General features: G+C 39.9%; 2 protein-coding genes across 18 annotated transcripts in view; one reads left to right on the plus strand and one right to left on the minus strand.

Moving 5' to 3' along the window:
- Positions 1-8,814, plus strand: part of LOC116696385 (LIM and calponin homology domains-containing protein 1) — a 96,954-nt gene extending 88,140 nt beyond the window's left edge. For 14 of the 17 annotated variants that reach the window (XM_032527310.1, XM_032527308.1, XM_032527314.1 and 11 more), the window contains 8 exons: positions 2,115-2,207; positions 2,449-2,613; positions 2,802-2,896; positions 3,306-3,467; positions 4,265-4,360; positions 5,031-5,139; positions 5,881-5,983; positions 7,184-8,814. In XM_032527310.1, the coding sequence (XP_032383201.1) occupies positions 2,115-2,207; positions 2,449-2,613; positions 2,802-2,896; positions 3,306-3,467; positions 4,265-4,360; positions 5,031-5,139; positions 5,881-5,983; positions 7,184-7,209 (849 nt within the window). In that variant the 3' untranslated portion in view covers positions 7,210-8,814. Of the gene's footprint in view, positions 1-55; positions 1,504-2,114; positions 2,208-2,448; positions 2,614-2,801; positions 2,897-3,305; positions 3,468-4,264; positions 4,361-4,561; positions 4,639-5,030; positions 5,140-5,880; positions 5,984-7,183 lie in introns of those variants that run through there. The other 3 variants (XR_004333707.1, XM_032527313.1, XM_032527324.1) reach the window with 3 other exon arrangements.
- A 1,987-nt stretch (positions 8,815-10,801) lies between these two features.
- Positions 10,802-13,577, minus strand: phox2bb (paired like homeobox 2Bb). Its single transcript, XM_032527387.1, has 3 exons — positions 13,337-13,577; positions 12,504-12,691; positions 10,802-12,078 (listed from the first exon to the last, which is right to left on the minus strand). Exons 1-3 carry the CDS (start codon positions 13,575-13,577, stop codon positions 11,650-11,652), a joined length of 858 nt encoding a protein of 285 aa, XP_032383278.1. The 3' UTR covers positions 10,802-11,649.
- Positions 13,578-15,713: the final 2,136 nt, after the last annotated feature.

The raw sequence follows: 15,713 nt of genomic DNA on the forward strand, positions 1-15,713 counted from the left end.
TAATTTGCCAGGGTCAACATCTTGATGTGGGTCTGGCTTGTTAGGCTAAGACAAGGCACCAGCCCTGTGAGGATTGGGTGCACAATAGCTATAAGTATTTAATATGTACAAACAAGTTGTAGGGATATAAATAAACCTCAGCCCAGAGAGAAATAAAAGATGACTTTAAAGGAACATACAAAACTAGATACTTTTGAGGCAAATTCTTCTCAGAAACTGGGAGAGATTTTTTTATTTGTTGTCTGTTTGTTCAGCACAATAAATGTAGGTTAAAGATGATAATTCGCTGTTGAGCATTCAGGAACTGCACCTTACATGAAGCTCTGACAACATACAGGTATGTGTGTCAAACCCATTGAAAGTTTGTTTTGTGCAGTAGTGGATAATTACATATCTTAGATTAGACATAGGAAAATACAACGTAGTACAACAGAGACTCTCTGGGATTTCTGGGATCGACTATAATTAAATTTCCACTCACTTTATTGGCCTCAAATGTACAATGCATCTCAATGGGCACAGCAAGTTATTAGCACAGCCCACATAGTTGAATTTGGGTCAACGATGCTTTAGGTCAAAGCTAATTGCATAAGTTGTATTTAGCATGGAAGGCAGATTTTGGGATGACTTGTTTAGAAATAAGCTTTGCACGAGTCAATGCATAAGCCAGGCATTGTGTCCCAAAAAGATGTCTATGCTTAAAACTGGGCTAAGTTTTATCTGAGTTGTAAATGCAGGTTTTTGTAAACCTTTCGTTCCATATACTTGTTGCTAAAACAGCTTTTCATTGACTATATTATTAACTAGATGCTGAAACCTTTCACTTTTTTCAACTAATTTAGTCCAGTTTTAACCCAAAGGTTTAAAAAAACTTAGTTTATTGTTTGCCAAACTATAAATCATGCAGTGGCACAGTAAACTGCTGTGTGACAGTCTGTGCTCAGTTCAGAATCAGATGGATTAACCACATTTCATGGCTACTTGCAAAGCTTGCCTTCATGTTTGTTTTATATTGAGCATATCCTCCTCCAGAGGCACACCCCAACCACTCTGATGCACACTTTGACCACCAGGGGGCGATTTTTGTGCAGTGGAAGAACCGTCAACCTGGTTTTCTCTGCTCACTGTCTCCATCTCAAGCACAGACACAGACAAGGACTTTGTCCAAGGTTGCTGCTGTTGCTGCTGCCCACATCACCCTCTCTCTCCTCAACCAATCAGAGGTCCATCTCAGGTCCACATATTTTTTAACATTTAAAGGATTCATTGGTATCCATGAAATACTGTACTCATCGACAGTGAAATCTTGATAAATAAATTAAACAACAGTGATGAGTACAGATTTATCTTCTTTCCAGTTGTTTGTTTGAGATGAGATGTGCTGAAATGGATGAATGTCTGGTGCATCAATGTGCTCGTTACCGTGATCTGGCATCTGTCTTGCTTTAGTTGCCTTCTCTCTAAATCTTCTTTTGGGGTTCCTACACAAGTCTGAAAAGAATGCCAAAACTAGACTCATGAGGTTTGTGCTTGTCTAGAATAATCTGGCGTGTTGGTGGTCATGTTGACCAGTTGCTATTGTAGTAGCGTATGAAGAAAAACTTGAAAAACATTTTTTTGGGAAATTCAAAAATTGAAGGCAGCTTTTGAATTGAAAATTGTGTAGGAACCTCTGCATGCCCAACGTTTGCCTTTTGTCCGCAGTGCCTGCTTATGATCTCTTTTGTTTGCTTTTTATTCCTAACACGCAAATATGTGATCTGAGCAAGTGTTTAGCCATAGCACAGGAGTAGCAAGCTGCCTTTAATTTAATTCATGTTGCTAAGTTCAGCCTTATATTTAAAGAACATACGGATATGGATAAGGGAATCCCACAGGGACATTTTATAGTCAATTATTGTAACAGGATTTACAGGTCTGAGTCCCTTCTTAGGCTAAATTACTATGAGAGAATTGTATCCACTCAGTCAGACGGAAGCCTTTTAAAGACCTTTTGATGATGAATATTTCTGCGCATCATCTCTTGTTTTTCTGCCAAAATACCCACCTGCAGACTGGGTAGTCTTTGTTGAGGCTCTGTGCTGTATGTCATGTCTTTGTTGCCATGGTAACAGGAGAAGTACCGGTGCGAGCAGGAGAAGCTGAAGGAGGAGTGGGAGAAAGCCCAGAGGGAGGTGGCCGAGGAGGAGAGGAAGTACCACGAGGAGGTGTGTGCATTTTTATGCTTGAGGGCACATGTTGCACCTGTGATGTGTTTTTTTGGTGTAACTCCCACTCAAAATATTTGAAATCAGGATAATTTTGGACTCAGTGTTCTGAATGAGAGCACCAGTTAAATGTATAATATGTGTGAATTGTGTACTTTCAAACCAAAAAGAAAAGTGTATTTCTTGACTGATCATCTTAAAGTTGTTCTTGAAAACTCACCCACCTCTCCCATCACAACAGGAGCGTAGGATACTGGAGGAAACTGTGACGCCTCTAACTCCCCGCTCCTCAGCCCTGCCCTCCCCCAGCCGAGGCGAGGCCTCCTCTACCTCGGAGCCCCAAGACACCATCGTCCGTTCGCTTGGTGACTGGGAACGCAAACAGGAACTGCTGGAGAGGCACTCGGTGAATGGCTGATTGACTGATTATAAATAGTTTTTTCGAAGCATGCATTCATTTTGTATAATCTCTGGAGGGTACTCATGGTAACAAATGGTTAGAATGACTTTAGTAGGCAAGGTGTTCTTTTTTTTCCTTCTTCTTTTGGTTGGTTGTTCAGCTAACTGTTTCCTGTTTGTGATGGGACGGCACAGAAGGGGAGCACAGAGAGTGTCGAATGGAAACGAAGAGAAAACGACAGGACCAGTGATATCAGCACCGCTGATGACAGCATGAAAACAGGCAGAAGGTTAGCGAACTAAATTTATTGAATGTTGCATTTTACACATTTTAGCTGACATTCTGAGCAATGGTGGCTTAAAATGAGGCCTTACTTGGCCTTAGTGTAACAAGGGTATTTCAATTAATTGGATAGAAATGGCCAAGGAAGAATACAAATTTGACCAGTAAACCCTAACAACTAATAAATCTGTTTTACTATAATGGCCACCTGCAGATAAACAATAACATATCAAATTTACGTCCTTGTCGGTTCATCATTTTGAGTGTTGTGTATCTGCAACTTTTCTCTCAGCCCTGTTTGTCAGGATATCATCATAAAAAAACTCTAGATCTCTGTGGGATCAGTCAGCAGTAATATGGACTATAAAAAGCAAAAAACAGAATCAACCTTAACATAGTGTGTTTCTGATCCTCAGCTTGGTGAGTCAGAGCAGCAGTCAGCCAGAGACACTCGGTCACAGTCTGCAGAACGGCCAAAAACTCCCTGCGATGCCGAGCAAAACCTCGACTCCTGTGAAGAAACAAGAAGAGCCTTCAGCAGACAGCAACAAGCCCAACCGGCCTGCAGGAGACAGGAGGTGTGTGAATGTGTGTGTGAGAGAAGCCGTCATTCCAGGTTCTGACTGGATTTCATTGTCTTTTTCTTTTCTTTTTTCTATCCAGAGTTCAGTCCCTTTCAACTGTATATAAATGTTTCTCCTATGTTGATACAAGGTTAGAGCACACTGTTTCAATTATACAGAATGTTCTTAACTGACGGTGTGGGGTACAAGACACAACTAAGCCCAGGTTATTGCACCAGTATGTAACTATTATCACATCATCAGACAATATCTTCAATTTGCAATATGATTATAAAAAAAAGTTAAGTTTTGATTTCATGGCGGTGAGAAATCTTCCATTTGTTTTTTTTCTTCATGTTATTTATTTTGTTTAATAAGATGCCTCTATGTGTCAAGGCTGGCCCTCAGGTATCATAACACTGCTTATTTTAAAATAGACAAATAGATTGCATTCACGTGTCATCCCTGCTGTGAATACATACTTGTCAAAAGATCAGAATAATGACTGGTTAGTAACTGTTTGACGGTTTTACTTCAGTTTCACCAGCAGGTGGCATCTTTTACCTGTATTTCACCCCCATAGTCTTCCTCCACATAAAGGAACAGTCTGTGACAAGAAAAGAAAAAACATTCATTAGAATCAGTCACACATAATACTGCATTTATTTATATAAGCCTGCCAAACATTATCGAGTAGATTTCGGTTGTTCAGCTTGTTCTGGCTTTGATTGGTTTGCGTCTGACTGTGGCAGCCAATAGAGTCACTGTAGCCGTGACTCATCATCATGTTGCATGTTGCCATCCATTTCTAGGAGTGGTCCAATAGATAATATCATGTGCCCCAGCTCATCAAAAAGCCCCACAGCATGTCCACCACCTCCAGACACACTGCCTCCAACACCTAACAGGTACTGCATTACAAACAGCCCACATGGAGGGAGGGGCGTGCTTTTCATTTCTGCACTGTCATTTTCTGCTTTGCTTCTTACATTTCTCCACCCGTCTCATGACATGTACCACTGCAGCAAGGATGAATGCAGTGGGAATTTCAATACAATACATAGAAACAGTTGTAATTCATTTATTTCCTGTATTTCTTTGTTTTACAGTGAAATGTACATTCCTAAACATTACTGCAAATGTGCCAGAGTTGTCTCGAAATTCAACTGCTCATCTGCAGTCCCAGGTCAATAAAATACAATTACTAATGTTTGAAAAATGGCTCACAGAAGACAGACTCTGGTGAACATCACTGAACACACGGACCTTGATCAGTAGAAACACAAACAAACAGAGCAAAGACCAACAGACAAAATAGCTAAAGGGCAGCAGAAGGAGTCGTCTGAAACATTATAGGCAAGAGATGTAATATACTTTATATATACTTTAATAAATTCAGGTATTCTGTGTCAGTTTTCCAGTACAACAGTACACTGAAAAATGAACAGCTTATTTACTGTGTTTCTCTTTCATATTCAGTGTCAAAAGAGCTTAACTGGTACTAAGTAATCAGTACTTTACATCATTTACAGTCAATACTAGTGTCATAGGTTTTCTGTCTCTTTCTCTCTTCTGTAGGTCTGTCAGTGGGAAGAAACTGTGCTCCAGCTGTGGGCAGCCGTTAGGGAAGGGGGCCGCCATGATCATAGAGACCCTCAGTCTTTACTTCCACATTCACTGCTTTAAGGTCGGTGACGGAAAGAAGAAATGCTTTTCATGTCGAGATCCAGTATCGTCCCTTTTCATTTAATTTTTTCATTCATTTAATTACCCGTCAGAAGTATGAATGCAATTGTACAATTGCAATTATGTTTTTGTGTATTAACTATTGCGTGTGCCTTCAAAGCCTGGTATATCTTATTCCTCTCTGCCATGGAGCTCAGTTGTTGTACAAAATCTATTAGAGACATACCAATGAGCCTCAATGTTTCACTGTTCCTTCACTACCACGAGCATGGACACCATTTTGAGTCAGTGCCACATACAGGACACCATCCTGCTGCCGAGAATACTCAGTAGAGCACCAATTGTGTATTCATCCGCAGCTGAGAATAGTCCCCAAAGAAATATACTAACAAGTCCTGTTTGGATAATTTAAGATTGCTAAAATTCTGTCCAGCCCCAAAATTGGTTTGAGAAATTACTCTTATTCTTAAAAATGAAATTAAATGTTTTTGACATTATTTTTTAACAATGATATGTTCAGTTGGAGCCAATGGTCTGGTGGCTGGGTGTCGCATACAAGTTAGGGAAGTCAGAAAGTATCGAGAGACTCATAGATTACGGGATTTGGTCTTGTTTTGTTGATTTAAAAAAAAAAAAAAAAAAAGATAGAACTATAGTCTTACGCTTTAAGATGCACCTGTAATAACAAGTAATTCATGAATAATTTATATGAATTAAAATGACCCCCTCTGTCTCTCTTCAGTGCGGAGTGTGTAAAGGACAGTTAGGCGACACGACCACGGGGACGGACGTCCGGATCAGAAACGGTCTCCTCAACTGCCACCAGTGCTACATCCGCTCCCGCTGTAAGTCCCTCCCCCTCGCTCTCCTCTGTATCTTTTACCCAACCTCTGTCCTGCATCTCTCTCTCTCTCTCTCTGCTGATGTTTCCATCCATCCGTCCAAACATAAATTAATTATGAATGTCAGGTTCTGTCAGCTGGTTTCTAAGCAACTCAACCACCATCCTGAAGATCAAAACACACAACCACCATAAATAAAATGAAAAACTTCCATGTTACATAATACTATAAATACTCATAAAGAGGGAGTTTAATCATTCTCTAATATTACAGTGTACAGTGTTTGTTATTGTATGGTAATGTCGACCACGTTTCAAATCTTCACTGATGAATAACTGTGGTTTCCAATAAGGTGACGGTGTCGTAACACCAGCAGTAAATACAGTGCTCATAAACCAGCTACAAAAACACACGCAGCTTTGATTTATTGTTTTCAAAGTAAACTTGAATTATGTTATAATAAAACATTTAAGGTGTATTTCAAAGGTTTATTCTTTATTGCAGCCCCGCTGTGTGGCTGATAAGACGAGTGTATTTTTAATATAAAAATCCAGCCCACTGCAGCTTTAATAAAGAAGTGTCAGACACAGTAAAGCTTGGCTGAACAGAGGGATGGATCTGAAGCTGCATATGGAGGAAGAGCAACGTGTGATGTAGCAGCCGGGAGAGGATGGTGGGAACTTTCTGTCCTTTTCATCTTGTCTGAACAAGAGCAAAAGTTCATGCTGAAACACAGAGCTCACTTTTAAATAACCTTCGTAGCAGCTGTTATGATTTGGGGATCAGAAACCCACAAAATCAGATCAGAGCCTCAATCAAAATACTGAACAATAGATTCATATTAATTTCAAGCACATACACTTGCAACAAAATAAGTGTAAATGTTAACAGTTTGTCTTGAATTATTAAAAAATATATATATATATATATATATATATATATATATATATATATATATATATATATTATGTATATCTCTCAGTTCTTTAGTATGTCTACACAGTAACTCAGGGTGGGATTGAGATTCTGTATTAAATAAATAATACAACTAATCTAAAGTTGCCAAAGTAACAGGGAATAACGTCAACGTGTTGGAATATTGCCATTATCTTCATCTTAATATTAAAAAATATTCCGGTATTGTGATGAACGATGTGATATGATGCGCACCCCTATTTCCTTCTCTTTCTTTTTCCTTTCAAGCGGCCGGACAGCCAACCACGTTGTGACGGTCAACAGAAAAGCACAAGGTTCATGGAAGAAACCCCATCCCTGTTTTAACCCGATAATCTACGAATCATGTCCTTCACAGCGTGTCGGGATCTTTGCGTCCTCTGCAGCTCAATAACCGATGAAGATCAGTCAGGGGGGGCAAATAAGGGATCTGGGGACAGCCAACCATTTAAAAATATATATTCTTCATGTTTATGTCATCTGATATGTGAGTGAAAACTGGATTTGATTGGTCCACGTAGTACCACGGACTCTGTTTCATCATGCAGCGAGAGAGAGAGAGAGAGACTGTTCTGGGGTGGCAGCCATGTTGAAAACAAAAGAAAACAACCTTAACGGATGCTAGAAACAAAGATAATGTTAACGTCCTATATTGTCAGAGTGAACACACAAAAGGAAAAGAATATGGTGTTCATGTCTTCAAGGTGGTTAAGTAAAATCAGGATTTATTTTCCTGTTGGAAAACGTTAGAATATTTGCCATTCAATTCCATATGATGGAAATGCAGAACATCACATAGTTAATAAATTACTTTTTTTATCATTTGAAAAAAGGTTTTCTTTATTTGGATTAAAATCCAAAAGCTAGAGAGACCTAAATATGTGGTCAGGCAGCTCAGGTTGGGTTTAGTTATTTCTCTAAACCGAATGGATCTGAAAAATATTAATAATTGAATTCACCTTTTAACTGAGTGCTAATTAAAAGAAAAAATATATACAAAAACATTTAGAGTAATGCAGTAAAAGTCACTTCAAACCCAAGATTTAGATCAACAGACATATCTAAAGTAAGGCACTATTTGCCCTACAGAACAATGTATCTTGTTCTGTACTCCTAAATAAAATTAGCCTCTAATATAAACACATGTTGCAGATGTAGTTTCATCTTTAGGGCGATAGCATGACTCTTGAGCTGTTTTTGTGCTTTGGGTCACAGCAGGTTGCTCCTCGGCCAGTCGGTCCGCCTGGAAAGTCAGGACTATAATGTGCCTTAGGAAAGCAAGATGATGCAGGAGGAAACACACCAGCTGTATGGTGTTTTATTTCTCTTTTTCATTTATATGGGTGTAGGGAGGGATTTGGCCAAATTTTAACCCTTAAATTGCAGAAAGACAGGCTGCAACCCTCCCTTACATCACGCTTTACTTCAGTACTGCTTATTTTACATGAACAACCCCCTTAATTTCATATTTCCCCCCTGTTATTCCTCAGTGATCTGTAGTGATAACAACCAGTGCAGAGGAATACATTTGTTGTCTATTTGGAAAAAATATATACTGCAGGGCAAACATGGATTTAATTTTGAATGTTTTATTCTAGAGAGATATAGACTTCTCTATGCTATTAATTGAGGTAATTTTGATAATTGCTCAGTGGTAGGATTCATTAATAAAATTACAAAACACAAAAATCACCAGTTCATGTTGCATCTAGTATAAAAAGCAAAGGTAATATGAACACTCATACCAGCAACTGTTGCACCTGTGCAATATTTGGTTGGATTAAAACTAAAGATCTGTGCCGCCAGCTGGGCATTTTCGGTCACTTGCTTCTTTTCTTTTTAAACTTGTATGAGAGGAGCTCGGTCATGTATTGTGGATGTTTAAAAATAAAATGCACGTTTAAGCCTAAAACCAAATGATTTGCTGTATGAAAGCAAACTAGCAGCGTCCTCCTCCTGAACTGCGTCCTATAGCCAAGCTTCTCCTCCGGGTTCATCTCTCTGCTCTACAGTATGTTTAAGCTTCTGTTCTGGTTGTGTATTTGATTTTTTATCCTCATTTAGTTATTGAAGAAATCTCGGCTGAGTCTCTTATAGCAGGATCTTTGAGACGGAGCTCTATATTCAGACAGTTTTCCTAACAGGATAGTTGGGGAAGGAAACCTTTACGTCTGTTCTGTATTTATTGTAATATTCACCTGAACACTATCCGAAATATAGATTAATTTGATGTTTAAATGCAATGGCATTTATAGCATACTGTATGTTTATAAATAAAATGTTATAAATTAAAGCTGTGCTTCTGTCTTTCATTTTTCAGATTATTTCAAAAAATATAATGCACGGACCAAACGATTTAAATTAACGGAAGACACGTAAATGTGAGTAAATAAAAACATTTGACACTGCAGATCGAGTCACTGGCGTTAACAACAAGCAGTTGTGTTAAAGAGGAAACTGAAAGTCGGGTCTTTTTCTGGAAACCAGTGTTGTGTTGAAGTTTGTTTCAAATAGTGTTTACTGCAGGTTGCCCTGATGGTTTGTTTATTGATTTATTAATATATTTTATCTTTTAACCTTTATTTAACCAGGGAAGTCTCAGAACGAGACCTGGCAAAAGCCGCCGAATAAAAGGTTGCTGATGACAGATAAAACAATACTATAAACAGATAAGGCTAAAAACCGACCCAATTAAGAATAAACTCCATTTAATTCTGCCCGTTGTGTTAGATATCCATTTGGTTTTCATTAAGGTTAAACCCAGATTATGGTTAGATTTGGGGTGAAGGTTAAATAGATTTGGGTGTTGGGTTCATCTGTGTTGCCATGTTTCCAAAAAAGATGCATCCATAATATTCTCATAGGGTAAACTCTGGTAGCTGTTGATCCAAAACTGTGACCCCATATATCTTGTGATTAGGTCATAAAATATAATTGCTGTTACTGCACATTGGGACCGCAGAGAAACAGTTAGTGTCACGATATTGGTGCAAACACCTACTTTAAAATGTTCACCTAAGAAAGTCAACCAGGGAGATGATGGGCTTAAAAATGTAAAAATACCTGCTTATGAAAAATGAAATTGTTTCCATCTTTCATTTGTTGACATTTGTATTGAAACTGGGTGAAATTATGTTAATTCAAAGGCAAATATTTGAACCTCTGTTTGAGGAAAAATAAACCTTGAAGACTCAATAAAGCGGTGGGAGCTGTCCATGGTGCTGAAATCTCCGTCCTTTAAAACGACCCTGATCGAAAACTTTGCATTTATAGAGAAACAGAGAAATCCGCTTATTTTAGGACTGTTGGAGAATGAGTAAAGCTGTAATACGATAACTAATAACTTGACTGGGTTTTCTTACTAGCCCAAAGAAAACATGACAAAGCAACTTGGACTATTATTTGTTTTTTATCATCAACAACCATTTCAATGGTACACCTGGAAAACTATGTGCACATGTAGAAATATTTCCTTCTTAAATATAAGCATTCATTACCTACATATAAATAACTTTCAGATCCTCGACAAAACATGTTACATAATGCTCACAAAATGGAAGAGAAATCATTGTAAAATCAGACAAAGAGACAACATGCAAATTATATAGAAATAAATACAATGTTTGCATCCATTCCCTTTTTTTTTTTTTTTTTTTTACCCAAAATAAATTCTTCCGAGGGAATTTTGTAAAACATCAAAAAGACTTGAATGATCGATCTACGAGGGAGTATGGCCTATGGTTCAACTATAGGAGACAATTATACGTATTAACACTATACAGTTTGAGCCACAAAAACACTGCCGTAGAAAGACACACAAAACACACAGATTTCCTGTCAGAGGTGAACATTGCAGTAGTTTGTGCCTTTTTTTTCTCGAGGAAATAATTGTGTTCATATCGATTATTTAAAGAAACTAAACGCTCAGCCGCCCTGGAAACGAAAAACACAGCTGAAAAGAGGCTATTTCCAAACAGCAGGTTGTGTTTATAGAGAACAGAGAAGCGAATCGTGTCAGTGTCTCGTTGGGTAGTTGTTGTGTCGGACTGTGGATTTGTGAGAGAGCATCCTCAGTCATGGATATTAAAGGTCTCTCTACCAAACAAAGCAGCTGTTGAACTCTGACACATAATGGGGCTCCTTTTGCTCACTGATGGCACGACGCGTTTCCATTGCGCAGACGTCTGTGTTGGCTCATAAACTGGCCAAAAAAATGCTCATCTTAACAAGTCACTTCCAGTGTGTCCAGTGTTCAGTCTTAAATGTGTCGTCTGCATCTTAAAACGGGGGACGTTTTGCTTTAGGATGAGATATGTTACCTTGTTCTCAAATTTACGCATGACGAATCTCAACAGAAGTGTAATTTTGTTGATATTAGTACAGTCATATGCCGTCTGCCTTTTTTCATGATTTCAGTCTTTAGACATGACCGGAAACAAGTCAAAACATTTCACCCAACTAACACTTTTTTTAAGAAAACAAAAGTTATCAATCAATTTGACTTGTCATGATGGATATTTTCACAGCAGAAAGTGTCAACTGACCACAAGAAACGGTGCAAGGCATAAAAATAAAATAACCAAGTTGTCATCTTCTTTTGAACTGCTCTTTTTTGTCCTTAAGTCTATCATGGGCAATTGCTTTTCAGTCTCCGGAGGATGAGGAACCGTATCTCTTTTCCTCTGCTGTTTTTCTTCCCCCGCTGTGCAGCTTCACTAGAACATGCTGGTCTTTACTAATGTAGCTTTGGCTCCGTTCTGTCTTTGCAAAGACGACAGTACGCTTGCGAACGGTCCGCCCAATGAGTCCGGGATAGAAGTGATGGTCCCAGGAGCGGTGGCCCAGCCTTGGCTCGCTGCTGTCACCCCCATGCCGGTGGACACGGAGGTCTTCACTTGGTCCACCTGTCCGTTCCCGGTGGTGTTGACCTGGCCTCCGGTGGGGCTCGGTCCGCCGCAGTTGGAGGTGGGGACGGGATTCGGGCCCGGTCCTCCTGTGCTGTCGGGGTCGGTGGATTTGGCCTCTTTACTGTCTTCATCTCTAAGGTCGGACTTCTTTCCAGAATTGGACTTGGCAGCCGCTGCGGCCGCTGCAGCTGCTCGCTCCTGCTTGCGAAACTTGGCACGCCGGTTTTGGAACCACACCTGGAAAATTGAGCAAAGGTGCAAGAACGAAAGTTAAACCACCATGAAGGGTTGTTTTGGGATCAAAAATAAAGACATCATTGCTTATCTAAAATGATGTATTGCTATACCTTAACCAACAAGGCTATAAAGCACAGCTGAGGGGAATTAACTCTACATCAGTGTGTTTATGAGAGCATGTGATGTTTAAAGTGTCTCTAAGACAAACATCTTTATGTTGCACTTTAATGCATGAGAGCGTGTTATGTGGCGCCAGAAGTTGAATAATGTGAAAGCAGTAAAGCTTTTATTTAACTGAAATCTTTTAAAAATAAGTGATTAGATTCAATGTGCTAGAATGTTTAATCGCTTCATAAATTGCCCCGTGCGTAACTGTGCGCAATGGAAGTCAGATGGCGTCTGGTGGAGAGCAAGTGGCAGTGTACCTGCACTCTGGCTTCAGTCAGATCGATTTTAAGTGCCAGCTCCTCTCTGGTGTAGATATCCGGGTAGTGCGTTTCAGCAAAAACCCGCTCCAGCTCCTTCAGCTGGGCGCTGGTGAACGTGGTCCGGATGCGCCTCTGCTTTCTCTTCTCGTTCAGTCCGCCGTGATCCGTGAACAGTTTGTAGGGAACTGTAAACGAAGTAAAATGTCACCGTTAGACGTGCAGTGGCCCCCATTCCTGCAGTGTGACACATTAGTGTGTGTAACTGTGATGATGTTAAATTGAAGTAAATTCAAATTCGATGTTTTGTATAAAATCCGGTTATGGATGCTGGGCTAAAGCTTTCAATTGTATTATGCATTTGATTACCTGTGAATTAGTTCTGAATTGATAACGTTGCTGACCTGTGATGCGGTTAATTGTGATGTTAAACTAATTGTTGCTCCTCAGATTGAGGCTCAAGTTTGAAAATGTGTCATAATGTTCCCATCCGCCTCGCTTGTTGCTACTGTAACTCCAATTTGGTGTCAATAATGAGCTTTAGTCTTTGGTTATCTAATTATTTTCGAAGCTTTATGTCTCATCTCAAAGTAAATAAATTATGCCTATCATTTTGGCAGCTTAAGATAATTCTGTTGGCGGTTTTGGGTGTGACTGGGGTAGTATAACCCTGTAACCGAATTACTGCTTGCCTGCAATCGCTTCTAACGTGATAAATTCTTTCATTTGTGTAAGCAAATTTCGTTTGGTAAATACTAAACACATTTCCATTTTCAAATGCAATCAAGGCGTCCTATAATACGCCGGGTTGAGGCTCCGGAGTCGCTGCTTACCTGCGGCGTACGGGCTGCTCTGGTGGTCCCGCAGGGTCCCCAGGCTGCAGGACCCCGGCGTGAGGGACGGACAGCCGGAGGTAGCCCCGAAAGTGGTCCTGATGGGATTGTACTGAAACCCACTGGCTTGACTGCACGAACTGAAGTCCGCATAGGCCGATGCCAAGCTCGTCGTGTCCATCCCGGCCATACATGACTCGTAGGCAGAGGAATTTAGGTAAGAATACTCCATTTTATACATTTGAGAAGGCTCGGTGGAGTTAGAAAGCTGCACTTCCCGGGAAAAAAAAAGTCAACCAAAAAACTACCCCAAAAAAATTGGGTTAGAAAGTAAAAAAAAAAAAAAAACAAGAATCAAAATACAATTGAGGAGGACGCGCGGTCTGAGTTGGGGGGGAAAGATGACTTGTTTGGTTTGAACTGGTTGGAAGGAGGCTGGACGGTGGGTAGATGTTCACTGCTCAGCGCCTGCTCCAAAACTGGCCTCCTTTATAGGAACCTAGCCCTGTTTTATGAAAAGCCCCCTAAGAGCCGCCTAGCCCGAGGTCTCTAGAGCATATAGTCCTCATAATAAACTTGGCTCTTTCCGCTTGGACAATAGCAAAGCGTTTGGTCTTATTGCTAGCGCTTTTTTACATGACAATAACTCATCAGTCTATTGGGCTGGCACTGGGGGCCCGGGCTGTCCAACCTCCCTATCATTGATCCCCTGCATCTCTAATTAGAATTTAATACCACGCCATTACGCACCCCTCCACCACCGCCGCCGCCTCCCTCCATCCATCCACCCCACTCTTCTCCAACCACCATCTTGCCCTTTAATTCAATCACACCACTTGGAAATAATGAAAGTTGGGTGACGATTCTCCCTGATCCAATTTTCTCCAAGCTTTTAAGCCTTTTAAGCGAACGTATACCTTGGGCAGGATTTCACATAGTATTCCCCCTCTGCCTCTTCTTCTCTGCCCGTCTGCTGTCTGGTTATGACTGTGGTCCTCTGCACTCCAGCAGCAAAACATGCTCCTTTTAACAGGTGTAACGAGCGATGTTGTCGTTTTGAAACGGCAGTTTGAGGTTAAAAATCCCCTTTTTTTTTTTTTACAAATAGAAATCTGCAACTGTTTTGAAGTCACCTGCTATAAGTGTGACTGTTATTCTGTAATGTTTTTGCACCATGTGTGGCCCGAATCACTCAGCTTTGTTTCGGGACATTGATTGCAATAATACTACGTAAACAAGAGAATGTGCTTTGACGCAAATTATCCTTTTTTACCTTTTTCTTTTTAGAGAAACGATACGATGTTATATGGTTTAAGGGATTACAAAAGGCTTGTTCAGGTGATTTCCCCCCCCCCCCCCCCCCCCCCCCCATTAACAACTGTGCTTTAGACTGTACCGAATACCCCCTTTGTTTGGATTTCTCTTTGTTTTAATTCACGTTGCACTGCACGACTTCTTACAATTTTGATTGTTTTTTTCATTAGTAATTTAGACTTTTAAATCGTGTCTTTCTGCTTCTAAAATCCATAAAATGAAATATTAATATTGTCTCAACTTATTACATTTCACGCCCAGTAATAAACGATTCGCAGCTTTGATTTAATTCTGCCCTTTTTTGCCAAATAAACACAACGTCTTTCCAATTCTGCACTGCTGCAGTGTAATCTCCGCTAAACTTCCGGGTGTGTTTTTATGATTCAAATGAGTTTGTAATTGTCTTTATTACTTTCATTATTCCGTTTATTCTGCAAATAACATCTTTCTAATGAAAGTAACGAACTGGCGAGGCAGTCATCGGACCTCTTAGGCTCACAATATTGGCTGAGTGGTTAATTCGGTTTGTGTAATAAGGTGAACCGCTTTGTATGGCGCTAACGCACACGCGTGTTTCTTTTTTTTCTTTTTTTTCATTGGACCGAGTTCAAGTCCTCGTTTGAAGTTGCGGGTTTTTTTTCTCTTCCAAATGATGGAAACACGAAAAGGACAGGAATTATGGAGCAACAGTTACATTTAGCAGACGAGAGCTTGGTGTTTGAATTTGTTCACCACTGCTCGAGCCTGACGGAGGGGCTTCTCTGTGTGCTGGTGGTCTCACACTGAAAACATCCCTATAATATAATATAATATAATATAATATAGCCTACCTGAGTGTGTGCTCCATAGTGAGTTTACGTACCAGTGTTTTTCTCACACGTGGCTAGGGTATCGTTTTGGACACTAGATATTATCTCACAACCTATTAGATTTTTTATTATAAAATTATTATAGATTTTTTTTTTGTGTTTCTTGATTTGATTTCATCCTTCACAAGGTTGATCTTGTTTCTTCATCTTAATTAAAGAAGGCTGGGCAGATATTAAATAAACGTGTTGGATTT

The sequence above is a fragment of the Etheostoma spectabile genome, chromosome 10 (genome assembly GCF_008692095.1).
Source record: "Etheostoma spectabile isolate EspeVRDwgs_2016 chromosome 10, UIUC_Espe_1.0, whole genome shotgun sequence".
NCBI lineage: Eukaryota > Metazoa > Chordata > Actinopteri > Perciformes > Percidae > Etheostoma > Etheostoma spectabile.